This window comes from Labrus bergylta, chromosome 17 (assembly GCF_963930695.1).
Source record: "Labrus bergylta chromosome 17, fLabBer1.1, whole genome shotgun sequence".
NCBI lineage: Eukaryota > Metazoa > Chordata > Actinopteri > Labriformes > Labridae > Labrus > Labrus bergylta.
In genome coordinates, this window is record NC_089211.1 from 2,983,746 (window position 1) to 3,011,293 (window position 27,548).

General features: G+C 41.2%; 1 protein-coding gene across 4 annotated transcripts in view; it reads right to left on the minus strand.

Annotated features, from left to right (window-relative positions):
* lrrtm4l1 (leucine rich repeat transmembrane neuronal 4 like 1) overlaps positions 1-27,548 on the minus strand; it is a 67,670-nt gene that overhangs the window by 18,223 nt on the left and 21,899 nt on the right. For 2 of the 4 annotated variants that reach the window (XR_010669025.1, XR_010669024.1), the window contains exon 2: positions 25,151-26,846. Coding sequence is in view for 2 of the 4 variants with exons in the window: in XM_020630592.2 (XP_020486248.1) it covers positions 25,216-26,846 (1,631 nt within the window). In the remaining 2 variants the exon portion in view is untranslated. The remainder of the gene's footprint in view (positions 1-25,150; positions 26,847-27,548) is intronic. The other 2 variants (XM_020630592.2, XM_020630591.2) reach the window with 1 other exon arrangement.

A 27,548-nucleotide genomic window follows, 5' to 3' on the forward strand; every position in this document is an offset into this window, starting at 1 on the left:
AACTATATAAGAGGCAATAGTTATGGTTATATTAATGATACCTTAATCCTTAACTTAAAGCTCCTGCCAGCATTTTTTAATTTCTTATGAAACTGATCTGACGTACAAAGACAAACAACACCATACTGACCTTTTCTATTATACTTATTATGCCTATTACTTGAGATTAAATGATCCATTGGGATACCTTTAAAATCAATACCAATATGGACAATTTATATAAAGCAGCTGTTAGCATTATCTGCTTTTGGTTTCTTTTGTTCAACATCAGTATCTGAAAAGGAGAGGTGTACGATTTTGCAGTGGTGTAAGCAGGGGTTTAGACGCTAGATGAGCACATGACAAGACAATTAAAGTATCAAAATAATGCAAGAGACGCAGTAAGCACAACCAACATGATGCAGCACATAAAACAGCTCTACGTTGAGAAGCTTGAGACACCCAAACATAACGATAACATACACCCAGCCACTACCATTGGACTGTGTCATCCCAACGCCCAGCCACCACTACCTGACTGTGTCGTTCCAGAACCACTGCCTGAAGCCCAGCAACCACCATTGGACTGTCATCCCACACCACTGCCTGACGCCCAGCAACCACCATTGGACTGTCATCCAACAACCACTGCCTGACGTCCAACCACTACCATTGGACTGTGTCATCCCACAACCACTGCCTGAAGCCCAGCAACCACCATTGGACTGAGTCGTCCAAACTACTGCCTGACGCCCAGCAACCACCATTGGACTGTGTCGTCCAAACCACTGCCTGACGCCCAGCAACCACCATTGGACTTTGTCGTCCAAACCACCGTCCAACGCCCAGCCACCACTACCTGATTGTGTCGTCCCAGAACCACTGCCTGAAGTCCAGCAACCACCATTGGACTGTCATCCCACACCACTGCCTGATGCCCAGCCACCACCACTGGACTGTGGCATTCCACAACCACTGCCTGATGCCCAGCAACCACCACTGGACTGTGTCATCCCACACCACTGCCTAACACCCAACCACCACCATTGGACTGTGTCATCACTCAACCACCGCCTAAAGCCCAGACACCATTATCGGGCTGTGATGTCCCCACAACCACCGCCATCCTCATTAATGTACGACCTGCTCCGACCTCCACCTCAGCCTCCTTCCTGCATAATACACCATATGCTCTTTTGTAAAGTGTCTCAAGCGTCTTGTTATGAATTGGCGCTATATAAATAATGATTAATTGTTTGGTTGCCCAAACAAGCGCAAGAGCCACAGAGAGTGCACTGATGTCAGTAAAATTCTCGCTGAGGATTTAACACATTAGACTCATTACAGACATTAACACAGTTGTTCGATCCAACTTTTCAAAAACATGAAATAAAACTTGCTAGGGGACGCAAAGTAAGATGTTGAGAAAAGTCAGTGTTCTCTTTTTTTAACAGTATATCAGCAGACAACTAAGGTCAGACATATCAGAAGATACATTGGACAGGGCTCCGAGCCGATTAAATGAAACCTCTTCTAGTGCATGTCTAAATTTGATTCACTTCAAAGATTTCACCGTACTCCCTATAGTAAGGTTAGACTGGCCAAAATATAACCTGACCCAAATGAGATGTTTGACTGTTGTAGAGCCACCAAAGAGGACTTTACTTAAATGTTTTGGTCGTGCTCCAAGTCGAAAGAGTTGGATGTAGTTAAATAAATATTTGGGACTTTTAATGAGGCCTTTGGTCTAAATTTACATCCTAGCCCTACAATGGCCATATTCAGGGAGCAAGGGAATAATATTGTTATACCCAGCAACAAGGAAATGCTTTTGGAACCTCGATAGCTCGAAGGACTAAACTATTAGAATGGAAATCTTTTACCCTCTTTGGTATCGTGTTGCCTCCAGGCAAAATTTTACAATAGCCTATGTTAGCTTTTTTTTAAATGAAATAAGAAACCCAGATAATCACCTTCAACAAATCGAAGTCACCTTCACTGGTTATTGAAGAAGAATTAAAATAAACTTTACATGACACATCATCAAAGGTATCATAGGAAATGACAAGAAACTGCATGTTGCCCTGAGGCAACATTGTACCGTAATGGAATCGCATGAGGCCATGCTTGGCTTACTGTACTAGGTTGGAATACAAGTACATTTTATTTGTAAGGAAAAAAGCGAGAACGATCTAAATGCATTTTCCATTAATACGATTTATATCCACACATATGATTTGATGCAGGAGATAAATCAGCCCCTTTTCTATGGCGCTTGAAAAGCGTATAAAGCCCAAGAGGCCCTGGCAGTTTATGAGAGTGAGCATTAGGTGCCATTTATAGTGATGAGGAAGATGAGGTCATAGTGACAATCCAGCAGGGAGAGAGTAAGAGTGAGGATGGAAATGAGTACGAGGATGAAGACAGAAGTATCACAATGGTTGAAAATCAACAGGAAGAAGTTCAGAGTGAGAATGAGGAACCTGTAGGTTTGATTGGCAGGCTTGATTATAGGTCACTGGTCTGTTTGGGTTGAAAGAAAAGGGCAAATCAAATACCCATGTTGTGTGCAGTGATCAATGTGCTACTCTACCAGTGTTTTTTTTTTTCTGTACAGAGGAATTGCTTCCTCAACTTTAATGAGCAGTGAGGTGCATTGGTGAGGAAAGAGATTTCTTGTGTCTGTGCTTGTGAACAGACAGCTCCTTGTTTGTATGTGCATGCTTGTAAGGAGAAGGTCCATATAAACATAAGCTCATTGTGATTTTAAAGTATTTTACCTTGAAATGACATGCAATCCAATGATTTGATGAGATAATTTGATGATATGATGATTTTGTTTGAATGTGTCCCACAATGGTACAATAAGAGCAACAGCTGGATATGAAATGTTACCTTTTTTAAAATATGAATAGATCATTTGAAAGATTGTTGGGGTCGATAACGATATGAATATTAGGGAAAGAAAAAGTCTGATACCAATATATATATCTATCTACTAAGATCTATCTTCAATCTGTAGAGATACACATCTTTTGTGTTGATCCCTAAAATGCAGTTATGAAACACTTGTGGAAAAGATATATAATGAAGACATGATGGTCACTCAACTGGAATGTAACTGCGCATGTATGTGTATCACCGCTTGAGACTCTGGAGGATGATAATGCACAATCTGCTGTTTGAAAGAGAACTGCTATTTATAGTTTATAGATATGCTAATACGAGTCATTGGTTAATAATATTAATGAACACTTCCTGTCTCTCTTCAGCTGTATAGAAGCAAAAAAGGCCACTATGGATATTTCAGTGAAGAACTGCTGTCTCACTTGTAGTTGGCCAACAAGCTTCATTCATGTGTTTTTGCTGTTTAAGTGCAGATGTTGTTATTTTTATTGTAGTATTGGTGGGAACAAAACAGCTCCGGGTGGATTTCCATCTGGAGTAGAGTCAAGCCTGATTTTTATAAATCCTACGGAAATTTGAATTGATCACATTTATAATCTGGCTGGCAGAGACACATATTTATGTAGCACAGTGTATTAAATCTCATCTGTATTTCATCCTTAATACCAGACACATGAAATGCCTAGTGAAATGGGGCCAAATGACAAATTTGTACCTATTCATAGAACTATTTCATTTCCAAATAACAACCGGTATCCACTCATTCCATTCATGTAATCCTTTCACTGAGGAAAAACAATTTTCTCACATACTGGAAACAAGGCATTTGCATGTGAATATAATAGTGAAAATTATCTGAAATCACAGGATACCAGGCTCAGAGTGAACGCTGTCCCATTCTAATTTGGTTTTGTACTTATTGAAAGGGGCGGTTGGGGGCGGGGAGGGGTGTTATTTATGCGCTTTCCAACTCCCCCAAATTTAAAACAGCTCTGACCTTTTGATGAATAGGCTGCTCATCAAAAGATTTCTATCAGCCTGATAAGAATCAGGGTTGTTTTCTATGGATTGTTTCATGAAACTGCCTCCCTATACGTTTTATCTCAGTGTTCCAAAAATAGATGTGTCACTTGTCATGTTTCCTGGACAACAGGGGCCAAATGTGCATGATCCCGCATTAGCTTCCCGGCTTGGATCAGAGGGGATAAAACATTACATCATAAAAACTCATATTATGCAAAATTGGATGACTCTAAGGGTTTTTTTGGAGACATGGTACGGAAATTAAAATGCATCCAAATACATCAGCGGTCTAGCTGAGCGCTATTAATCCAACAAAAGGAAGACACACTTTTGTATTTGGGCTTCCAGGGTTCCAGGCCTCCAGTTTTCTCGTTCTAAGGCCAAAAACGACAAGCCTGTTAAATAAGTTTAGTGTTGTTCCATAATATTCTGCCAATTGAATGTTTCGTTTTTTTCTTTACTCTGCACGAAACCCTGCCATACTGAGGCAGTGCCAGTAAAACAATGATTCCATGCTGTGTTTAATGTCCTTAAAGACTGTAGGAAACTACGTGACATGTGAATGTTGTCAAATTTTATTTCTATTTTTGATTAAAATAAAATCATGCAGATGCTGTTTATGTGTCCCCAATCAGCTGTGACTTTCTCATGTAACAGAGCCTGCTCCTAAAGAACTGCTTAAGAGCTGCAGGATGAAGCTGTTGACGCTGATGCTGGGTGCAATTGAGTAATTAGCACTTCTACTGAAACTGCTAATGACAGTGTTAGACTCAAGAGGTTACTAAAGAGCAGGTGTAATGTGAAATTTAACTGAAAATAGTAGCACAAACATGAATGTGATACCTTTTAAAAATGCCATGTAAGACACGTTATAAATAAACTAATCCTGGAAACTAGAACAACATGTAAGTAAAGTATACTGGGGAAAAAACAACAACTTTTAAAGCACCAACTCCCTCTTGAAGTGAAACACTTTCAATATAGAAATGGAGAAAACCATTGAGAAATGAAATGCATTACAGAAAGTGCCATTCCGACGTTGTCCTTCTTCTCGCCTCCCTAACCCTAACCCTGTAAAATGATGACCTATATGTTTTGCTTACGCATCATGTGGAAAATAATGTGAAAAGACTGAAAAGACAAGTGTTGTTTGGTAAGCTTGATTCCAAGGATTCCCCGCCACAGAAAAACTGAATAGAGACTCACAACTTGAGAGCACATATAACATTACCATTGCACATTATCTTCTTTTCAAGGCTCTGCTCGTGCTGTTTATCACATACTGACCCATTGTTCAGTTTTGTTTATGCAAAACTGCATTGATTCTTTCTGTAGAATCTGTACTGTCATCTATTCTGTATACGTGTATAAGCTCTTTCATCCAATACAGTGGTATGTGTGTTAGCAGTTACAGAACCTTCTTTAGATATATTCTTTATTAGCCAATGTTGTTCATTGGGGCAACAAAAACAGGTTACATTTTAATTTCTAAAGCATTCGTGCATGTTCTGTTTATTTAACCCTTTAAAATAGAAGTTGGCTATCACTCAGACTTTTAAAGTGACTCAATGTTACCATTGTAGAACTACACGAAGCCAAGGTATAAGAGCTAAGCTAAAGCTAACACCGCACCGTCTCCCATTACCCAGCATTTTCCTCGCTAATGTGCGGTCTTTGGTGAACAAAATGGACGAGTTACGACTTCGCATCATCCACAGCAAGAGAATTATGGACTGTAATGTCATGATCTTCACGGAAACATGGCTAAACAACGGAGTACCGGACGATGCTATCAAGCTAGCCGGTCGCCACACACACCGAGCAGACAGAATAGCAGAGGACTCCGGTAAGACCAGAGGAGGAGGGCTGTGCATTTATATTAACAAAGCTTGGTGTACAGACTCTGTCATTATTGGGAGACACTGCTCAGCTAACATTGAGTTTCTCATGGTTAAATGTCGACCTTTCTATCAGCCAAGGGAGCTCAGCTCCACCATTGTAACTGCAGCCTACATCCCCCCTGATGCCGATGCAAAAGCGGCTATGAAGGAACTTTACACCGCTATCAGTAAACAACAGACTGCTCACCCGGAGGCTGCATTTATAGTTGCAGGTGATTTTAATCACTCAAACTTAAAGACAGTGCTCCCTAAATTTCACCAGCATGTTTCCTGCAATACAAGAGGAAACAAAACTCTGGACCATGTTTACACAAACATCGCAGGAGCCTACACCACGACCCCCCTCCCCCACCTGGGACAGTCAGACCATCTTTCTTTGTTCCTCATCCCCAAGTACTCCCCACTCATCCAACGTGTGAAGCCATCAGTGACAACTATTAAAGTGTGGCCAGCGGGGACAGACTCTGTACTTTAGGACAAGTTCCATCACACAGACTGGAGTATGTTTGCTTCTCAGGCTACCTTGGGCTCTCACACAGACATTGACACCTACACTTCTTCTGTGCTGGATTATATCAACACCACCATCAACAGTGTTACAACATGGAAGCAGATCACCACGTACCCAAATCAGAAGCCATGGATGAACAAGGAGGTGCGTCTCCTGCTGAAGGCCCGCAACACCGCCTTCAGATCAGATGATGCAATGGCCTACAGCGTATCCAGGGCAAACCTGAGGAGGGGCATCATCAAGGCCAAGCACTGCTACAAGCTGAAGGTTGAGGAACACTTCTCCAACTCCGACCCCAGACGCATGTGGCAGGGCATCCAGGCCATCAGTGACTATAAACCCAGAAACTCCACCCCGATAACCACAGATGTCTCCTTCCTGAACGAGCTAAATCACTTTTATGCTCGTTTCGATAGAGACAACAGGGAGTCGCAGACCACGACCAGACCTCCTGCAGACAACCAACCCCTCTCACTCACCTCCACAGACGTCCACGCTGCACTGAGCCGGATCAACGCTCGAAAGGCTGCTGGTCCAGACGGCACCCCCGGGTGCGTGCTTAGGGCATGTGCGGAGCAGCTCACTGGGGTTTTTACGGACATCTTCAACCTGTCCCTCGCCCAAGCAGCTGTGCCAGCATGCTTCAAAGCCACCTCCATTGTCCCAGTGCCGAAACACTCCAGCCCGACAGGCCTGAACGACTACCGCCCTGTGGCACTCACACCCATCATAATGAAGTGCTTTGAGCGACTGGTCCTAGCACACCTGAAAAACTGCCTCCCACCCACACTGGACCCATTCCAGTTTGCCTACCACAGCAATAGGAGTACAGAGGATGCAGTCTCCACTGCGCTGCACTCTGTGCTCACTCATCTGGACAATAACAACACATACGCACGAATGCTGTTTGTTGATTTTAGCTCAGCATTCAACTCTGTCATACCCTCCAAGTTAAACACTAAACTCGGAGACCTGGGCTTCAACACCTCCCTCCGTCACTGGATAATGGACTTTCTGACCAACAGACCCCAGTATGTTAGGTCAGGACACACCTGCTCCACCACCATCACACTCAACACAGGCGTACCACAGGGCTGTGTGCTGAGCCCATTCCTCTACTCCCTCTTCACCCACGACTGCAGACCTGTACATGGATCCAACACCATCATCAAGTTTGCGGACGATACAGCGGTGATTGGCCTCATCAGCAACAACAATGACACGGCCTACAGGGAGGAGGTACAGCATCTGGCCGCCTGGTGTGCTGACAACAACCTGCTCCTCAACACCAGCAAGACGAAGGAGATCATCGTGGACTTCAGGAGAGAAAGAGGAAGCACGCACAACCCCATTCACATCAACGGGATGGCTGTTGAACGTGTCTCCAGCTTCAAGTTCCTGGGGACCCACATCACAGAGGACCTCTTCTGGTCCACTAACACCTCCAGTCTGGTTAAGAAGGCTCATCATCGCCTCTTTTTCCTGAGGACACTGAAGAGACACCACCTGTCTTCAGCTGTACTGATGAACTTCTACCGCTGTGTGATCGAGAGCATCCTGACCAGCAGTGTCTCAGTCTGGTACGGAAACTGCTCTGTCGCAGACCGTAAGGCGCTACAGCGGGTGGTAAAAACCGCCCAGCGCATCACAAGGTGTCCACTTCCTGCCATTGAGGATGTCCAAAGAACACGCTGTCTGCGGCGAGCTCATGGCATCCTTAAAGACTCCTCCCACCCTGCCCACAGACTGTTTACCCTCCTGCCCTCCGGCAGGCGCTTCAGAAGCCTCCGGACCAGAACCAGCAGACTGAGGAACAGCTTTTTCCCCAGAGCTGTTTCTCTACTGAACTCTACCCCCCGAACTCTGAACTCTGTGTCTCTCTCTCTCTCTCTCCCTCTCTCCGCACCCTGCTGACCCCCCTTTCCCCTACATATCACCTCACACCCATCTTCGCCCCACCACTCCTCCTGGTCACACACACACATCTCTCATCCATCTGTATTATTGTATTATAGTATGTTCATATGCTGTAAACTAGTATAGCATGCTCACTGCATCTTAATCTGTATATTATTAGTATAGCATGCTCACTGCACCTTAATCTGTATATTATTAGTATAGCATGCTCACTGCATCTTAATCTGTATATTATTAGTATAGCATGCTCACTGCATCTTAATCTGTATATTATAATCCTAAAAACACACTTATTTTGTAACATTACTTATTTATAGCATTTACTTATATTTATTGCATCCCATTAATCCAGCCATCCAGATATACCTCATAATTCACTTTTTTTGTCTACATCTGTAAATTTTGCAATTACTGTACATAGCACAGAATTACTGTACATAGCACAGACTCTTGCACTCAATTACTGTACATAGCACAGACTTTTGCACTTTCTGCTTATTTGCACTTCTGGTGAGATGCCAAACCTCATTTCGTTACTCTATACTTGTATATGTGTAATGACAATAAAGTTGAATCTCATCTCATCTCATCTCAATGTTAAAAAACCAACCAAATATATAATTATAAATATATATGAAGATGTATATATCATACTTTATATTCCTGAGCACAGCAGTTCCATTTTCCTCCTTGTAAAGAATTGTTTTGGTGGAACCTTGTTTATAACAATGAACTGCTGTGACACAATCCTGCATCTATTCTTTTAATAATGAATTAAGCTATTCACCGTTATTTCCAATCAACAGTTCGCCATCTAGTTTCATAAATGCAGAAGAGAAGAATGTCGTATCAATTATCATGTATGTTTCAAATAAGGAGTCAATCTAGAATACATCATGTTCAGTAGATGCAGAAAAAAAATGGTGGTTGTTGGGAGCAGCTAACTCATCTTTTTTATTTAGTCATTGAATAATACAATTTATGAGCCTCTAAGTCGTTTTAAGACCCAGTATACACCTACACAGGCAGCATGTTATGTGCAGATCTTCATCAGCCTACAGATGTGAGTATGGCTGATTCCATGTAATAATGAATTATTTAATTCAACATGATACTTTCAATGGTCAGAATTTAAGAAGCTTCATTTTTCCTCGGCTTAAAAAGCTAACTTTTCAGACTAACGGTGGTCACTCTAAGCAGAGAAGCAGCATTAAGCAGTATAACATAGCTCTTCAAAAAGGAGTGGACTCTGTGGGTGGCTGTGGCTGCTGCCTGATTCCAGCAAACGAATGATATGCCTATAGGGCAACGTCGCAAAAATATGTTATCTCTACAAACGTCTCCGCTCCCTTCTGAAAACCACACTTTAATAATTCAAACATTTGCAGAAAAAATGTCCGAGCATGGTGAAGTTAAAATTAATGACAAGAGTGGAAGAAAACATACTGCAAAATAAAGTCCGTTTACAGCCAATAGAAGGACACTTAAGAGGAAAACATCAAGGCAAGCCGAGGCTATCAGATAGAGATAATACTGGCAACTCACAATGAATAAAATCAATAATTTGTAACAAAGCAGATACAAGATGAGAAAACACGAGCAAGGATAAAATACGGTTTCCAGCAAATCAGTGCACTGAAAAGATATTCTCAATTGAATTGAGTGAACATCTTTTCACCTAACTGATGTTGGATAATCAATTGTGATGTGCACACATAATGCTATAAACTACTAACAAATGGCTCCTATTGACCAATATGGAAAGGTACAAAGAATCAAATATATAATTGCACTCAGCATTTCAACAGAATTTCAGACTGCTCATGAAATAGAAATCATCACACAGACATCTACAACTCCATCATCATAATAGATATAATTGGTTTACTGGTCATATATTTCAGCTTTCCATTACTGCAGCCCCGCTCTCTTACTCTGCATGGGTGAGATTTCATGTAACATTTCTCCTGATTACACACTATCCACCAACCCCTATTTTAATGATATAATCCTTTCTTTCCTCTTTTGATTCCAGCTGTTTTCCTGCAGGTTTTATTGCCCCTCATTGTCTTAACTCTGTTGGCTCACAGTCGGCTATAAAACTGCAAATGAGGTATCAAAGGTGCTACGAGGCAAGCTTAAATAAAACAGATGGGTTGATGAGTGTGTGTGTGCTCAGTCCCTGTAGGAATAGAACGTTACATAAGGGCTCCTACTATTGATTATTTCTTTATGATTAATTATTTTTCAAGATGAGTCATTCGGTCAAGTGGTTCCCGGACCTCGATGTCAGAGTTCCTCCTGGGTTCAACATGAACTTTCAGGGTTATTAAAAGGGTAATGAAGAAGAAATTACATTCTACCATTTTCAAGCCATGCCAGTATTGAGTCGGTTGATCTGTCATTTGGTCCCATCTGAAATGTCTTTATATTTATTGGATATAACACTTTGAATATTACTACAGATGTTAATTTCTCCCCCTGGACAAACTCTTATTACTTTAGCGACTCCCTACAGCAATCGTCAACTCACATTTTCATTTTGTTAGATACTTTGGTTTATAGACAACATCTAGCAAGACTAATTACAATCCAATCAGCTTTGCAGAGCTGCTTGCGTAGCTTGCAATCTTGTTCTCTTTAGGTGACAATGAGAACAAAAGGTTTCTCGAAAAGAAGACAGCTTAAAGAGATAGCCCTGGATTTTTTGAAACATGTATTCTAATACTTGCTGGATTTACAGTGTGGGAGAGTTTAGGAAGCTGTAATCTGTCCAATCGGTACTCACACAGGCAGTGAAGTTATACCTGGAAGTGGGTAAACATCTGGCTATGGATTAATGACGGAACACTGTCTATAGCAGGGGTCTGCAACTGGTGGCCCGGAGGCCACATGCAGCCCTCGCTTAATGCGGCCGCAAGTCAGTTTTATGTATCAATAACTTCAAACATTAAGAAAACATTCAGATAGAATCTGCCATGAAGGATTTCAACCTGAGACGCCAATACAGCATGCTCAAATAATATATGTTTTAACACATGAAAAAAGGAAATATTATTTGATAATCTGTAAGTATATGTCTGGTTCTTTACAAGATATAAGTAGATACCATTTGCTGTAAAAAGTTCTGTAAATCTGGGGTTGTGTTTCGTGCCGCCTGTTCAGAAGTCCAAGTCCAAGTCGCAGTGAGTTCAAACCCGACCTCGGTCCTTTGCTGCATGTCATCCCCTACTCTCTCCTCCCAACATGTCCTGTCTCTCTTCAGCTGTCCTATCTAATAAAGGCAAAAAATAATAATAGTAATAATTCTGTCAAAACTTTTTATGAAATGTTAGTAAAAAATACTTTAAGACTCTGTTCACTGCAATGACAAAGTGGCTTATATTGGCCTTAATTTTGTCTTTAGCACATTAATTTCTATTTCATATTTAAGTATGAAAATATAAAAGTTTGTTTAATAAATTCTGATGATCTGTATCTAGATTTGTTGCTTTTGTTAAATTATGAGTAATTATAATTCTCTAATTGAGAGTATCCTAGTATTCAGGATTTGGCCCTCCGGCAGTGAGAAAAAAATGTACGAGGCCTTCTCAGCAACCAAAGTTGCCCCCTCATTGGTCTCTAGATTTGTTCTCCAGATTACTGTAAAGGAATGCCTTTAAATATTATTTTTTTTTAAATAGTTTTCTTTCTTGTGACAATATCCTGGTTGAAACTTTGTGATGAACAATGGATTTGATGTTTTGAGGCCAGGATGCTGCACCTTTTCATAGCATGACCAGTGTACACTTTTTATAAAAGAAAACAAATCGTCAACCAAAGCAGATCTGTAATGCAGCATGACGCTGGATGTGTGCAGGGCATTGTGAGGCACATCTGCACTACTACTGTGCAGAATGTTTTGTCATCTATGACTGTCGGTCATCAGCAATGCAGGATGGTATCGTGAGTGGGCCGAACCCTATCCTCTTAACAGTTCTGACCAAACAGAATTTCTTCATGGACAAGAGCACACCTACGATCGATGGAGCGACGCCTGTGAGCTAGTCCATGTAGGCAACTCAAGCTGCACTGTTATCACACCGACATGTGTCATTCACCACAGTCAGCTGACAAATATATCGTCACAAATTGGTGGTCTCTCCCTCTACTCTGTCTTTGCCTGCTCTGCAACAGTCTTGCACTTATGCGTTCAGCGCCTCCACCTTTTGACTTCTCATAGGGGGGTTGAAATGTTACTACGTCACTCCTGAAGTTCCTGCATGTAAAATGAATCTGCCAGGAGTGATTGGGTGGAGATTCTTCCAATCACAGACAATGTTGCTGCCATGAACATTTTCAAACCATTACGAACGGGTGTTGTCTGAATGAAAAGGATATTATTCTAGATTGATCAATAGTCAGAAAATGTCAATCGGAATTCTCAAAAGCCCGAGGTGATGTCTTCAAATTGATTGTTTTGACGAACAGCCAAGCTGATGGAAGTACTATCTGTGTACAGTTCACAACCACACGAGACAAAGGCAGGAGTGATCAAAAAGTAGAGGTTTTAATAGTGAAAAATGTAAAAAAAAAGTGGCTGATTTTGGGGTGCAGATGACCTGGCAGTTTGGTCTCGCCCCGTGTACAGAAGGCTATAATATACCTCCAAGCAGTCGGCGCGGGTTCAAGTTTGATCTGTGGCTCCTTTTCCATATTGTTTTCCTTGCTCTCTGCCGATTTCCACATAGTCCATGCGCACTGCGTTCCATCAGTACAACGGTTTTGCTCCATGGATGGTGTGTACCCTTCTCTTACTGGTCTCTTTCTGGAGGGTGAGCGCAGCCATGAGCAGCTGTACACACATCACATGAGAAGTACAAGATCACAGAATAGTAAAGAGGAAAACGTGCAAACAGCATGTTGCTTAGTCTTTCTGTGGTTGCTTTGTTGTACGTTTGATCCTGTTCTGATGTAATGTTGATAAAGTGATGGAAAATATGATCGGAAGTTTGTATATTGTGTTTTATTTTGAAATTCACCAGAAGCTCTGTGCGTTTCCTTATCAGACTTCCTGTCCCGCTCCATCTATTCTGTCCATCTGTTCTTGACGTGTGCCTGCAGGCTATTCCATCAAAAAAATAAGACTTGCACCGTATTTGAAACCGAGCTGAGCGTAGTGGTGCTGCTGGCACGCTCCAAAGACAGAGCACCGTGCTTGCTGTGGAAACAGGAGCATTGACTAGAGTGTCAGTGAGAAGTGCCATAGTGCTCGGCACTCACAGGTTAGGTGAAAATTGGCAGTCTCTCGACCCACTTTCGAACTCTATCCACTGTGCTATCAAACACAAAATCTGAGAAAAATGCATATTATAAAAGAAAAGAGTTGCTGATTTAATCTCTGTCCATTGATTTGTTCATTAATTCCTCAGACCATTTAGAGCAGAGGATAAAAAGATTACTATTTTACACGGGGAGGAATGGGGAAGAGGGATTTAAAAAATCACAATTTACCATGTAATCCATTTATAAACATTCATCAGCAGGCTATCTTATTCAGATCAAGGAATCTAGTCAAACTTGTTAAAACTGACATATGTGCAACGTGTCACTGGGGGTCAGAAGTACACAGTTTGTCATTGTAAGGGTTCCTAAGACCAAAATATTGGTTTAGTCTGAGCAATATATCCTTCAGTTATATCATGGTTGATCATGTAACAGCAGCGTCCGCCGTACATGTCAGAACAGCAAACCTTTCCAACATGTCATTTCACATCTTCTCTACCTCGGTCATTTCCTTTCAGGGATGCAAGTTTTCTAGCCTGTTTGTTTGCTTGTTAAAGTTCATTCCCTTTCTTTTTTTTCTCCCAGGCTTTTAATGCATACATTTAAAAAAAGGAAGAATCAACATAAGCTAGCCTTTAAATGAAAGAATTCCTTTAAGTAACATAAACATCAGCAACACTGTTCCTATTATTTTCCTGTCCATCATCTCAGCACTATCAATGTAATTGTTTAGTTACTGTATCACACCCTCTATATGCAAAAGTTGCAGGAATGCACTTTCCGACGTGACTCTGTGGGAGGGGTGTGGGCAGGTGTGTTGTTCACTTTGATCGGGGAGGTGTTGTAATGTCATGATACAGATGGTTTCACTTCACTATCTCCACATTTGAAAACATTTGTGCCTTCCTGCCGGCGTTGCAGTTATTAAGACTGTGGCAGAATAAGATGTTTGTGTGTGTTTTTTTGACAGAACAAGTGAAGGTGGGTGGGTTGATGCTACTGTTATCTGCGGATGAAATATACAGAAACTGCCAACGCCTGTGGCAAGAGGAAAAGGAGGGGGGGGCAGATACAAGATTATAAAATTCAATTTAGGGCAATGGAGGGGGTGGATCTTTTATATAAGGTGCTACAGAGCTCCCCCCCCCCCCCTTTTCAGTGGAAGACACAAACACACACTTTCTAAAATATTCTGTAGAATCCCTCCTCTGTGTTTTTGTTGTGAAATCCAGTAAAACAAGAGATCCCTGTTTGTCTTAGCTGCAGGGCCGAGCCGAGCTTCAGATGCCTGCTAATAATACACCGCTCATTGGGGTTTGAGTTGGTGTATGACTGTATCTCTCTGCATGTGCGATAGGGAGAGAAGTGCCTGGGGTGAAGAGCAACGTTTTACACCCATTCTCCGTCTGTGCATCATCATCCGGCTCAGCCTCTGCAGGGACAAGTCATTTTTGAGGATGACCCAGCAATTGAGGGAAGAGGCCATGAAATTGCCCCTCTGAGATAGTTAAGAGGTTGTTGTCCTGGATAAGTGGAAGCATTTCTCACTGAGGTGGTTGGCAGACATTGTCGCCCAGGCAGCTGTTCTCACGTCGGCATTTTTTATTTTATTTTTTGAAAATGATGATAAACTGAGATGTTTTTCCTTGTTTTCTCAGCCAGAAAAGAAACACTTGAGTGAAGCAGAGAGAAACCTTTGTGTTGGCCTCATTAGCCCCCGTGTTGCCATTAATAGCAGTTTATTTATTGGCTGACAGCAGCAGTGTAATGTGTCCCACAGTCTCGAGGTGCAATCTGGGAGTTTAGACACTGCATTGAACAAAAACAGAAAGCTTCCGATAAACTACAAAAGACCTCTTAATAATTAAATCCTTTAAAACTCTATCTTGCTTGATAACTGAAATGATGAATTGAATAATTTAAGGCCAGGGAGGATTCCATGATGCACACATTCAAAGCTGCTGTTTCTGTGCCTGGAAGGGAGAATTTGAAGGGAGGAGAAAAAGTGGGAGAGCAAAGGACTTAACTGGAATATGAGGCCTACTGTATATTCATTGAGATCTCTCTCCGCGTGCCTGCACTTAAACTTTAAACGGTTCTGTAAAACTGATGAGGTGAAGGGGAGAGGGAGCGGAAAATGAATGTGTTCTTCTAAATGTTTTTTGGACCAACGCCTGTCAAGTGGAGCGGAACTGGAGGGAGGAAAATTAGCCAGGGGACATGCAAAGTGAGCGCCGTGGCTGGATGTGTGACATCCCTCTCTCTCCGAAGCCGTATGAGGAGAGGAGGTGTTCAGGCACTGTATCTCTCCAAGAGGGGAATAGAGTGCTTGAAGAAGCACCTGGGAGAGACACGGTGAACTGGCAAATCTGATTTTTCTGCAAAATAAGACAAAGAGAACCTCGGTTAGTCAAGGTTGGTTTCTTTCACTGCCTCTGGGATTTTTTAAAAAGAATTTCAATCCATTTACTCTTTATATGCTTTTATTTCATTTAAACTACCTCCCACACAGATTATCAATCACTACAAATGGATGTATGGATGTTAGGACTTTAACATAGGGCTGTCAAGGTAACCGCCAAAATGAATAACCTTGATATTAACAAGCAAGCATAGAGGCCGCCATGACAACTGCACATGAAGTCACCTCACCCCACCTCATGTTCAGATGGAAACAATGGAAACTGCACTGGTGCCTAAATTGAATGTAACATCTCTCCTTTGGGAACTTTTCAGCTTGCAGCAAAGTGAAAAGGGAGAAACAGCTAATTTAAATGATGCAATTTGTTAAATCTGCACCCTAAAGATCCCTGTGATACGAGGAAACACAGTGAATCTGAGCTCTCCCTTAGCAAATAGTATCTGGCCTGCAAGATTATATAGATTTTCTTAACAACAAGCCGTGACAATAGGTGACAGAAAAAAACCTTCTTGCTACCAGACACCGGAGAGCGCATCACTGCAGCATCAGTTATCCCCACAACCCCCTCCTCTTTAGCCTTTTGCCTCCAAAAAAGCGCACAGTGCATTTTTTTAAAACCCTGTACAGTATGATTTGTGTAGAAGAAGAAGTATATGATTTCAAAAGCAAAGCAATAAAATAATATCCAAATCAATTTTTTTGGTGAAATTATAGATTTTTTGTTTAAGTAAGCAGAATAATGTATAAATAGTGGGTATGTTGTAGTAGAGGAAGCTATTCAGGGTGTGATGACTTCCCTGTTTCAGGTCATAAAAAGAAAGGAAGGAAGGTTCCATGCTGCTTTAACAACCCGCTCACTATACATTATCACTTACTTGATACACTCCTGAAAATCAGACATTACATGCAATCCCTGAAAACTCTCAGTTCCTGTGGAGCACTACTGCCCCATTGCATAGATTCAAGCGGTCAGAAAAGGGGAAGCAATATATCAGTAAGGTCAGACAGGCAGAGAAAGCTGATCAACAAGGCAGGGCAGTTTGACCTACATCAAGTAGACTTATGTTTTACTTTTCATTTGATGCTTTATTACTTTGCTTTCGTCATCAGTTGTGATAACATCACAACATAAAACAGGGACATACACTTTAATTTATTTTCCATCTGAAATCCAAAGACAGATGTTCCTCATTTTCTGTCCCTCACTTCTAGCTACCATTTCACTGTCAGTGTGAAGGATACTGATTGGACGGATGACTGTCCCTTCGCCCACATATGGCATGTGTTAAAAGTTGTATTAAAAAATCCAACTTCATCCTTTAAAGTCTCCTTCCAATCACAAAATTAATTTTGCTTATCGACACTTGACTTTGAAGAAATAAAAAAAACAAGTCTGAGGCTATGTAAGCAGCTCAGTGAGGCTGATTGGATGGTAATTCATTTTGCTGGAATTTGATCATAAACCAAAGAATCTTACAAAAAAAACAGAACATTTGAGCTGATGATTTCACAAGAGGAGATGTTAGGAAACATCAAATTGATTGCCACATATCCTTCTGGATGGTTCTGTCAGAGGACGCTGAGTTCCATTAGACAGCAGCAGATCAGGGTTTTTTTTTTTTTTTTTTAGTTGCCTCCCCGCTGATTGAAAAGTGGTTGAGCAGTCTTCACTCACAAACATTGATGAAGCAGACAGATTTAGCGCAAGAGGGATGGAGTCGCACTGCTTTGCCTCACGCTGGAGTCACTCTGTGCTCTCCTACTTTCACATTTCTGTCCTCCTGTCGCAGTTAGTTTTTATGTTTTATGGTCAGTTTCACACTCAGTTTGTAGAGCTCCTGTTGTGTCTGCATTGCTCTTTGCACAATGGCAGCTGACACACTAATGATGATGGTGATGTTTTGCAAGTCATCTCATAAGCCAACATCCGAACACTTTGTAGCCCAGGGACGATGTGTCACACCCGTAGAATCAGAAACTATGGATAGGCCATTGCATATGAGGTATTAACCTGAGACTGTTATTCCTTGAAAAAGGACAAAAAACGACTCTATGTTCATATTTATGTTACAGGCTTCAAACTTTTGAATTGACAGTGACTTGCATTCATCACTAAGGTTCCTGCTTGATGTTATGACAAAGCCTGATAGTCCCTGTGGGAAGGAGGTCAACCGAATGCGGTCCATGACAAAGTGATATTAGCGATAATGAGGCCCAAACCTAAAATTAGAATTGCAAAATCATGAAACATCATTTTTTGTTTTTATTAGGATTTCATTGTTTTGGAAGATGAAGACAAAAGTTGCCCTCCTCTGCCAAACCTTTTTTTTAGGAGTAGAGTTTCTAGTCCACAAGGTTTTCTTTCACTTTCATATTTCTCTTGGCTGAAAATAAAATCAGCAGAATTTCAGCACAAACCTTACTGGCCAATGTTAACTCAAAGGAACCTGTCATTGTATTCTGAGAATTGTGTTTATTACAATAGGCTATTCAGACGGGTAGGGTTAGGGTTATTGTAGGCAACATATTTAACAGATTTTTATGACCATTTTGATCCAGCACACTAAAGTGGTCATAGAAATTAAAAGAACTCTTTGAAGAAAAGTCTTACTGGTGAGGTGGAAGAGTCCAACACGAGAAACCCAGAAGACTGGCATTGTGTTAGTCTGAATTAGTTTTGTTAATTTTTACTTTTTCTCAGTTTCTATTATTTTTAGTGTAAGTTTGAGTTTATTTGTAATTTTGGTGAGTGTGTGACAAGCCCAAAACTCAGTTTTCCCCGTCTACACATAAACACTACAGAGTTTCTGAGCATCTTCACCCTGGAAGACGTTTTGCAAAAGGTGAGTTTTCAGTGACCTAAAAAGCTGTTTGCATGTGTACAAAAGGCCAAAACATATAGAAAAACTTCTGTTTTCAAAAATGCCTGCCTATGTGGGGACTAGGCCTAAGTGTGCCTGTTGCTGGTACTCTTCAGGGGTGATGCAGGTAGTTTTTAGCACCTACTCTGCAGTTTTGGCTTGAAGACGTGTCAAGCTTATTAGTCATTACAATTTTGATGAGTGAAAGACCTGTGCCAATGTATCCACCGTACCAATTTATTCCATTTGTTGGTTTTTAGTTTTCAACTTTAGAGGCATTCATGTAGGAGCATACATGCAAAGTCAAACACTATAATGAAACATGTATGTATCGAATTGTATTTTTATCATGAAACCAAATTTCAATTATTTTAAACCTGTTTTAAAAGCAAACAAAACCAAAGTCATGATTGTTTGCTAATGCAGAATCTAAACCATCTAACCTGCCTTCTTTCTCCACTTCTCATGGTACACACATTTGGTCTGCTTCAAGCTGCATATATCTTGGTGTTTTAATTGATGAGTCTCTGTATTCTACAACTCGTATTCAGCAGCAGGTAAAGAGGTTAAAGCTGAAACTGGGTTTCTGTTCAAGAATCAAATCTGTTGTTTTTCTGTTGAATGTATAAGAAGAGGCTGCTTTTTGCCACTTTTATGTCTGTGCTGAACTGTGGTGATGTTTTAGACATGCGTGCCTCATCTAAAAGCTTACATTCTCTGGACTCTGTATCATGGAGCTCTGAGGTTCATCACTAATCTTAAATCCCTCATCACTGTTTGTTGTATGCACGTGTCGGTAGGACTTCTTTGACCCTACACTGACTTAAACACTGGCATATTCTTATCTAAAAGTTTATCTTAGGTCTACTTCCTTCATACCGTCTGACCCTCATCAGTCAGAATAGTAGAGGGACTATCCCAGGACCTTTTATTGCTGTCTGTTTCAAACCTCAGAACTAAACTGAAGTGGGGGGAAATGCATTTAATGCAAGTTCGCTGCTCCCTTTACTTGGAACGAATGACATGAAGAGCTGAGATTTAACAAGCTGCTCTCATTGAAGGATTATAAGAGGATGTTCAGTGACTTGGAGGCGGACACATCTGGCTGTACATGTTCTCCCTGATGTGTTTGTGGGCGATCTTGACAAACATTTGCTGTGTAGATGTATTATTTGTGTCTTTTGATGTCTTGTAAAATGTCTTTGTTATATTTGGCTGATTGCTGTTTGTTTGTTTGACACTCTGTAAATTGTGCTGCTGCCTTTTTTGGCCAGGACACTCTCAAAAACAGAGTTTTTAATTTCAACAAGTTTCTTTCCTGGTAAAATAAAGGTGAAAAATAAATAAATAAAGTGCAATATAAATGTTGCATATGGTTTAAAGCAGAACCCAGTTCAGAATAAATGGACTGCACCTTCATGTGCAGGTGACTTCTCTGATCAGGCAACATACGAAGTCATAACACTGTCACTGTGTATTTAATGTAATGCATTTGTGCAGCTGTAAAAGCCGACTGACAGCTCAGCGGTGATCAGCTGATGTCCTCATCACAACCGGACGTCTCCGCATTGTTTCCTCGTGTCTCCCTATGCATATCTGGTGGGAGGGAATATGACACAAGTGGGGGATGCAACTTAAGACACATGGGATGTAGCCTGTGTATCAGTGCAGGAGTTCAGTTATCCACTATATATAGTGTTAGTCTCTGGGTGATGAGGTACTTTCATCTGGGAACGCTTCTTATCAAGTTCTCAAATCCAAAATGTGCACAAACACTGTCCCTCTTTGAAGATTAACTCGGCCTCTTTTAGAATCTTTAAATTGATAAAAAAAATCACAGAGGGCAAAAATCTCAATTCCTTAACATTTTAATTAATTTTCTCACTCCCACATGTTGAGGCCTGTTCAGTATGCAAGTCATACTCTCAGGATTTGAATATAAATTATTTTGAGTCTCAGTTTTTTCTTGTAAAAATAATACTAGTTTAGTCCTACCAGATATATAAACAATTACCAGAAGTAATTAGCTGATTCCGATGCTCTGTATATGCCAGCTCTGATTGCCTTTCAGTCAGATGGGGACTATTTTAGTTCCCACTATTCATATTTTTCTGAAAATAAGAAGCTATCAAACATTCACAACAACTCCACAAAGAAGAGATGAACTGTATTCCCCTTTCATCTCTTCATATTTATATTCATTTCACACATATGAACTCACATTGTCTCTTTCAGGACATTCTGGTATTGCACATGTTCCTCCTCTCACAGTAGGAGATTGTCTGTGTCTGACGCACAAGTTGAACTAATCCAATTAGTACAGGTGAGGGAGTGCAGCTGGGTAGCCCATGCAGGAGTATTACTATGACGTACAGTCAGGTCTTTCATGCTATACCAGCACAATAGTAGAAAACAGTGCAGAGGTACCTGAGGTGAGAGTATTAAAAACCTGCCCATTGGCTCACAGAAAATGTCCCAGACTATGACAGTAACTCTTGCATTCAGGGGCGGGGGTTTAGCTCAGTTAGCGCAGGCACCCCATGGACAGAGGCTACAGTCTTTGTTGCACTCACTGCAGGTTCTATTCCAGATTCTGACACTATTTAGGTGATTTCATAACCTACTTTCTCTAGCCACAATTCCTCTATTTCTATAGCTGTCATATTAAATAAAGGCCTAAAAAGCCTCAAAATGAATAGTTGATTTCACCCACTGGCTCACCCCTGACCCTGCACAGACTTTTTTACTACGGGGGGGCTCACAAAATTGGCTGTTCTTGTTAGAATGGGCACATTTCAAGGACCATCCCGGAAGTTTCACCTATTCTATTTTTCTATTTTTCTTACATGCACAATACTGCTGCTCACCCTGAAAATATCAGGACATTGTCAGGGTGAGCAGCATGTGAGCTCACAAACAGCTACATTGTTCACCCAGACTTTCCCTTGACCTCTTCTTGACACCCTTAGTACGGTTTCTAGCAGGTGGAAATAATGAAAATTTTACAAGGGAACGTGACCAACTCAAATATGATGTACACTGTAAAGGAGCTATACTCTTGCCATGCTGCTGGCCAGTCTTTTCTTTTCAGCTCTTTAGTTGATAATGTAGAAATGTCCCAATAACCTGTAGCATTTAGCATTAACTGTCATTATAGCATTGACAGACTTTGCTACACCCACCATCTTGGAAGTTAATGTGGAAATGATGACCGTGGCGTCCTTTTCACACCATGTCCTGTCTCCCCAACCCCCACCCCCACCCCCAGCCAAGAAGGAAAGCTTTTTGCTGAGAGGGACAGGTGTTACTGAAAACTTTGGAACATTTCAGGGGCAGCTGTTCTTATATTTTATTTAGAAATTTTCAGGAGTGAGGAGGAGGATGTGAATGCAGCTTGTGTAAGAGCTGCCTCCTGCTTTAACCTGAACTAAAGCACTGATAAGACGGAGTAAATGATAACACCTGTCTGGGATTAATGAGGCTTTCATGTTGTAAGCCCCAAAACCTCCAGGAATAAAGGGAGAAGGTAGAGTGAACCCTTTCCTGGTAGGTTGACACCATTCATTAATTTAGCGTCTCCCATGATAATACCTCACTGTTTCTTCACCACAGCAGGGTAACTATGTGTGTTGGCTTGTGTTCTTCAACATTGCCATCCACAGGGACTGCTGGCACTGTACAGAGCCCATAATACAAGGCACAGCCAGCTGTGTTGGCCAGCAAGATTGTCCTTTCATCACGCTAAACAAGCCTACGCCAGCCTCTCAATTATTAAACGGCTGAAATAAGAAACAGCGTAAAAACCACCTCCCTCCCAACAATCAACAGACCGCTGTTGACAACCTCCAATGGTACTGAAAAGGACAGATTGTTTTTTAGATGATGAGATTTGGATTAAGGTTATGTAGAGGGAGAAAAAAAGAATATTGATGCTGATTTGTTAGAGAATTGTTGTCATGTCAGAAGAGATAATCAGAAGATTGCTTGTGTTTTGCAGCAAATTGCAGACAAGCTGTGCTCTGGTGCCAGATGTATGACTAACATGGCAGGCACAGGGCTGCACATAACCCTCGCCTGAGAAGAGGTCTCGGAGAGTTTTCTGTGCTTGTTTTAAAGGTCCTGAAATAAACCAGCGTGTCATAATGTAAATTTGTTGTATTCATCACATTCATTATATGGAACCTACCTAATGTCTTTTTTTTTTATTATTTTATTTTTTAATCTTCTTCAAAGTAGCTAACTTAGATGCCACATACTAAATCCTGTTAAGATTGTGGAGTATAGAACTGGGCAACTGGGCAATCAGATTGATATTGGATACATACTGTACAATGAGAGAAGACCATGCTTGGAGTCTCTAAAACAACAAAGCACAAAAAAAATTGCTTGGTTATTCTATGTTACCTCAGGGTTATCAATCTCTTGCAATACTTTGGTCTTGTTCCACAAACAGAAAAAGCCCTAGATTCGCTGCTCAGGGACCTTGTTTTGTGCTACAAAAACCAAAGGTATTACTCTTTAATGTGTTTTTGCTAGGTTTTCGATGACAATAGATTTCAATGGCGGAAACTAAATGATCTCATCTTGAGAAGTGTAGACTTTTATACCCAGCACAAGGACGTGAGTTCCATGTTTATCTGAAGAACTGTTAAGGGAGTTAAGTTGAAATGGATCCTTATTGGCTTTTGATTTAACATTGTTGTCGCCCTTTCACCCACTGGACCCTAGTGTTTGAACTGCTCCATCTAATCAAAGAGAGCACCCACTCAGTGATTGCTTGATTAGCTGCTGGCTGATAAATAATGTGCATAAAGATTGAAAACACAAATGGCAATTGCATGTATGGAAATCTGCCAGTATGAAAAGAGATTGTCATATATTTATTCAGTATGGTAAACTTCCAGAAATCAATTGAATCTTCATATACTGTTCATTACCAATGCCTTCCAATACTGCTCATTATTTACATGTTATCATAATCCACAACAACCTTGCACAGTTTTAGGACTTGGAGCGGTTACTACCTGTACATTTCCCAGCTCAGGGTATGTAGTGGATCATTACAACTCCTTTATTTTCATGTTAATTATACATATAATTTACTCCCTATTAAACACAATATACATCCTAATTAAGCTAAACAATACATTCAGCATTCAAAGTTTTGCACACTTACTTCCTGTTCTTAAGCCAAGCCTATCCAAACTTTGAGAGGATAAAGGGGGTGTGAGACTGGTAAATTCTTCCTATTTCTTTATAGACAAACTGATTTTTTCATTTTTATTTAACTTTCACCCCTGTTTGACCCATTATTGAGGATAACACAGGTGTACACCCATTGTTCTTTCAAAAGAATGCAACTTGAGATTACACAAAGACTACCTCCATTTTTGAGTTTTCCGGCCGGTGATTGTAATTGCCTGGGTTTATAAATATTCTCCTTATCACAGTGGAGGGATCGACATTTAAACCACATCATAAGCTTTGGGATTACCGTAGTGCCTCTCCTCGGTGCAGATTAACATAAATCTCCCCCACACAACAGGGAGAGAGTGCTCTGTTCCAGAGAAACAGCCCATTGAAGGGCAGTTACAGGGCATGTCCATCCAAACCACAAACAGTTTTTGAGATGTCTTAAAGGCCCCATGAAGCAACTCTGCATACTTTTCCATGTGATACCAAAACTATCATGATCAATACCAATGCACTTGATCCGTCCTTGCAGTAAATTTGCACACATTGATTAATGTTGCAACTCTCAAACTGAATAGAGTTATCAGCAATTGGGAAGTTTACCTTTTCCCACCCTCAACCCTCCCAAACACACACAAGCAGACACACACACAGACAAATCTTGCACACACACGCACACGCACACACACACGTTTAAAACGAACACATGCTTAACAAGTTGCTTAAAACATGCATGAGCCATACCATGCAGGAGGTGAGAGGTGTCTACAAAACAGTTAGATGATGTCCAGTTATTCACCGTCCTTTAGAGTACAATACATTAGATTTTTTTTATTAATTAATTTTGTTAACAAAGTCATAATTTTGATTAAAAGTTAACTGAGATAAATCATGTGTGTCAGAACTGTCATTTCATTAAAACTCAGTAAGAACACACTATTCAGTATTGTGTCATTGTTACAAAATGTTCCTCTGATCTTTAGTGGTGTATTTTTTCCCCTCCATCAGAAAAGCTGTTTTCCATTTTCCACTTCAAGGTTTTTAAAGTAAAACCTGAATAATTGGAGACATCTAACATTTGAAGTCAAGCATGTTATGAACCAAGTGTCAAGGGAGCTTAACTGTGATTTAACAGTAGCTTTTTACAGGGCGTATTTGATAAAAGATTTACCTCTCTGCTGGGTCTTTGTGTTTTGATTTTGAGTTTTTATTTTAGGCTGATGCGATGGATCATACCTCACACTCCCTGGAGCCAGAAATTGTGCAAGTGCAGGAACCTGTGCCATTGCCAAGCACCTCCAATGCCTCTGGTGTGGCAGCAGGGTTGTAGCTCATGTAATACTCTTGGAGCTGGGTGCTCAGGTTCTGCTCTGGCTCTGGACTCTTTCTGCGATGCTTCCGTCCCACCATGGATCGCTGCTGCAGCAACCTTGTTGCACCTGGATAGCGCCGCCACATCACATAGACAATTGTCAAGATAAGGGACATGCTGAAGAAGAGTGCAACGCTGCCCACCACCACTTTGTGCAGAGTCATGTGCTCTATCTCTGGGGGTGGTATGTGAGTGGGTCTAGTGCGAGCAACTGAGTCTCTTGGATCTTTGCTCAAATGACCTGGAAAGGTAGGGTGAGGAATAGGTCGAGGTCTGTATGGAGGGAGAGGACCATAGTTGTGGGTTGGTGGTAGTGGTGGAGAACCGCTAGTAGGGGCAAAGGTTGGTTCACCAGTGGCTTCAGAAATGAGCTCTGACATAGGAGATGGGGTTTCAGTCAGAACATAATCAGTTTCCTCACAAACACCATGGTCCCTTGTGGCGTCCATAATTTTTTCTCCCTGCAGAAACTTTGGGCTGCTGCATATCATGGTGGTGTCTTTAGTACCCCGAAAATGCCTCAACCATGCAACTAGAGGGCATATGCCAGTTCCACAATCCCACATGTTTCCAGCAAGGCTGATGGAGGTCAGTGAGATCCATGCTGACACCGCCTCCTGAGACACATTGGACAATTTGTTGGATTCCAGGTTGAGAACTTGAAGATTAGGCAAGCAGTGAAACACAGCTGGATCCAGGGCCTGGATTTCATTCCCGGACAAGTCGAGTTTTTGAAGTGTATACCACGTCCATGGGAGGCCCTGGTTGACCACCTTAATGCGGTTCCACTGCAGGTAGAGTGATCTCAGATTTGCTAACCGTGGAAACAGAAAAAAGTTGATTCGGGAGAACTGGTTGTGTTCCAGATGCAACTCCATCAGCTTCTGTAGTCCCAAAAAAGTAGTGCGGGTAAGAGCTTTGATCCGATTGTAGCCCAAATCTAAAAACTCCAAGCTTCTGCACTCCAAGAACGCTCGAATAGGGATGTTGGAGAGCCCATTTGAACGAAGATGAAGGTTTTGTAGTTTTCGTAAGCCATGGAATTGACCTGGCTGCAGGTTTTCCAATTTATTGTAGGACAAGTCCAGACTGCGGAGATTGGGGATTCCATGAAATGTTGAATTGTGCAGGGTTTTGATCCTGTTGGAGCTCAATATTAGCTCTTTAAGCCTGCGGACTCCCTGGAACGCCCTGCTGTCAACTGTTGAAATCTGATTGTGGTCCAAGTATATCCAAAGAAGCTGGCCAAGGTGAGCAAACTGGTAGGGTAGCAGGGAGTGAAGTTCATTGTAGCGCAGGGAGAGGCCTTGGCAGCCTATTGTGACATTTTCTGGGACATCTAAGAATCCAGCGGAATCACAATGGACAGTTTTCCCTTCACATCGGCAGCTATTTGGGCACGTGCGCTCAACAAAGCTGAACAATAAGGGAGCCCGCAGGAGGAGGAGGAGAGGAAAGAGGAGGTGTGTCAGTCGTCCATCACACAGCAATGGACCTGCAAGGGAATATAAGATAAAGAGAGACAGAGAGAAAGAAGTAAATAATTGATTTCATTCACCAAAGATCAAGTCACATTATTCAGTATCCTTTTAAGAGAAAAGGGATTCACAACCTTTTAAACACATTAAAAATGTTAAAAGTCATTTGAAGATCTTTGTTACAAGAACAGAAAGAGATGATTCATATGAAGAGACACACTGGACGGAATACTGTAGAAAGATCTTAACCCTTTCACTCATAGTTGTCACTACGGTGGACAGCTATGCAAATGCCATTCTCCAACAAATGCATATGGGTTTTGATGGAATGGTTTCACATAAGCTACTTTAGTGGATGTTAGGAAGTCATCCAATACACTTCCAGCCACTGGACTGCCATTGTAAGTGTACCGTCAATGTCTCCAAACCAAGATTGCCAAGAGGGTCAGAAAATCTGTGCAGCTCAGGAAATATCTTGCAAATCTTGCTATTCTATAAAAGACCCTTGCACGTGATAATTATTTTAACATCTAATATAAACTAAGGAGCATTATTGTTGTTAAATTCCCAAGAATTGATTTCAGTTTTGAAGGAAACTATCATTAAACATCTTTCCACTCAATTGGACATCATGCATTGCAATAATGTTATGATTGAGACTTTGCTGTTCTTGAAGACATTTGATGTGGAGTGAAACTTTCTTTAACGATTCACATTAT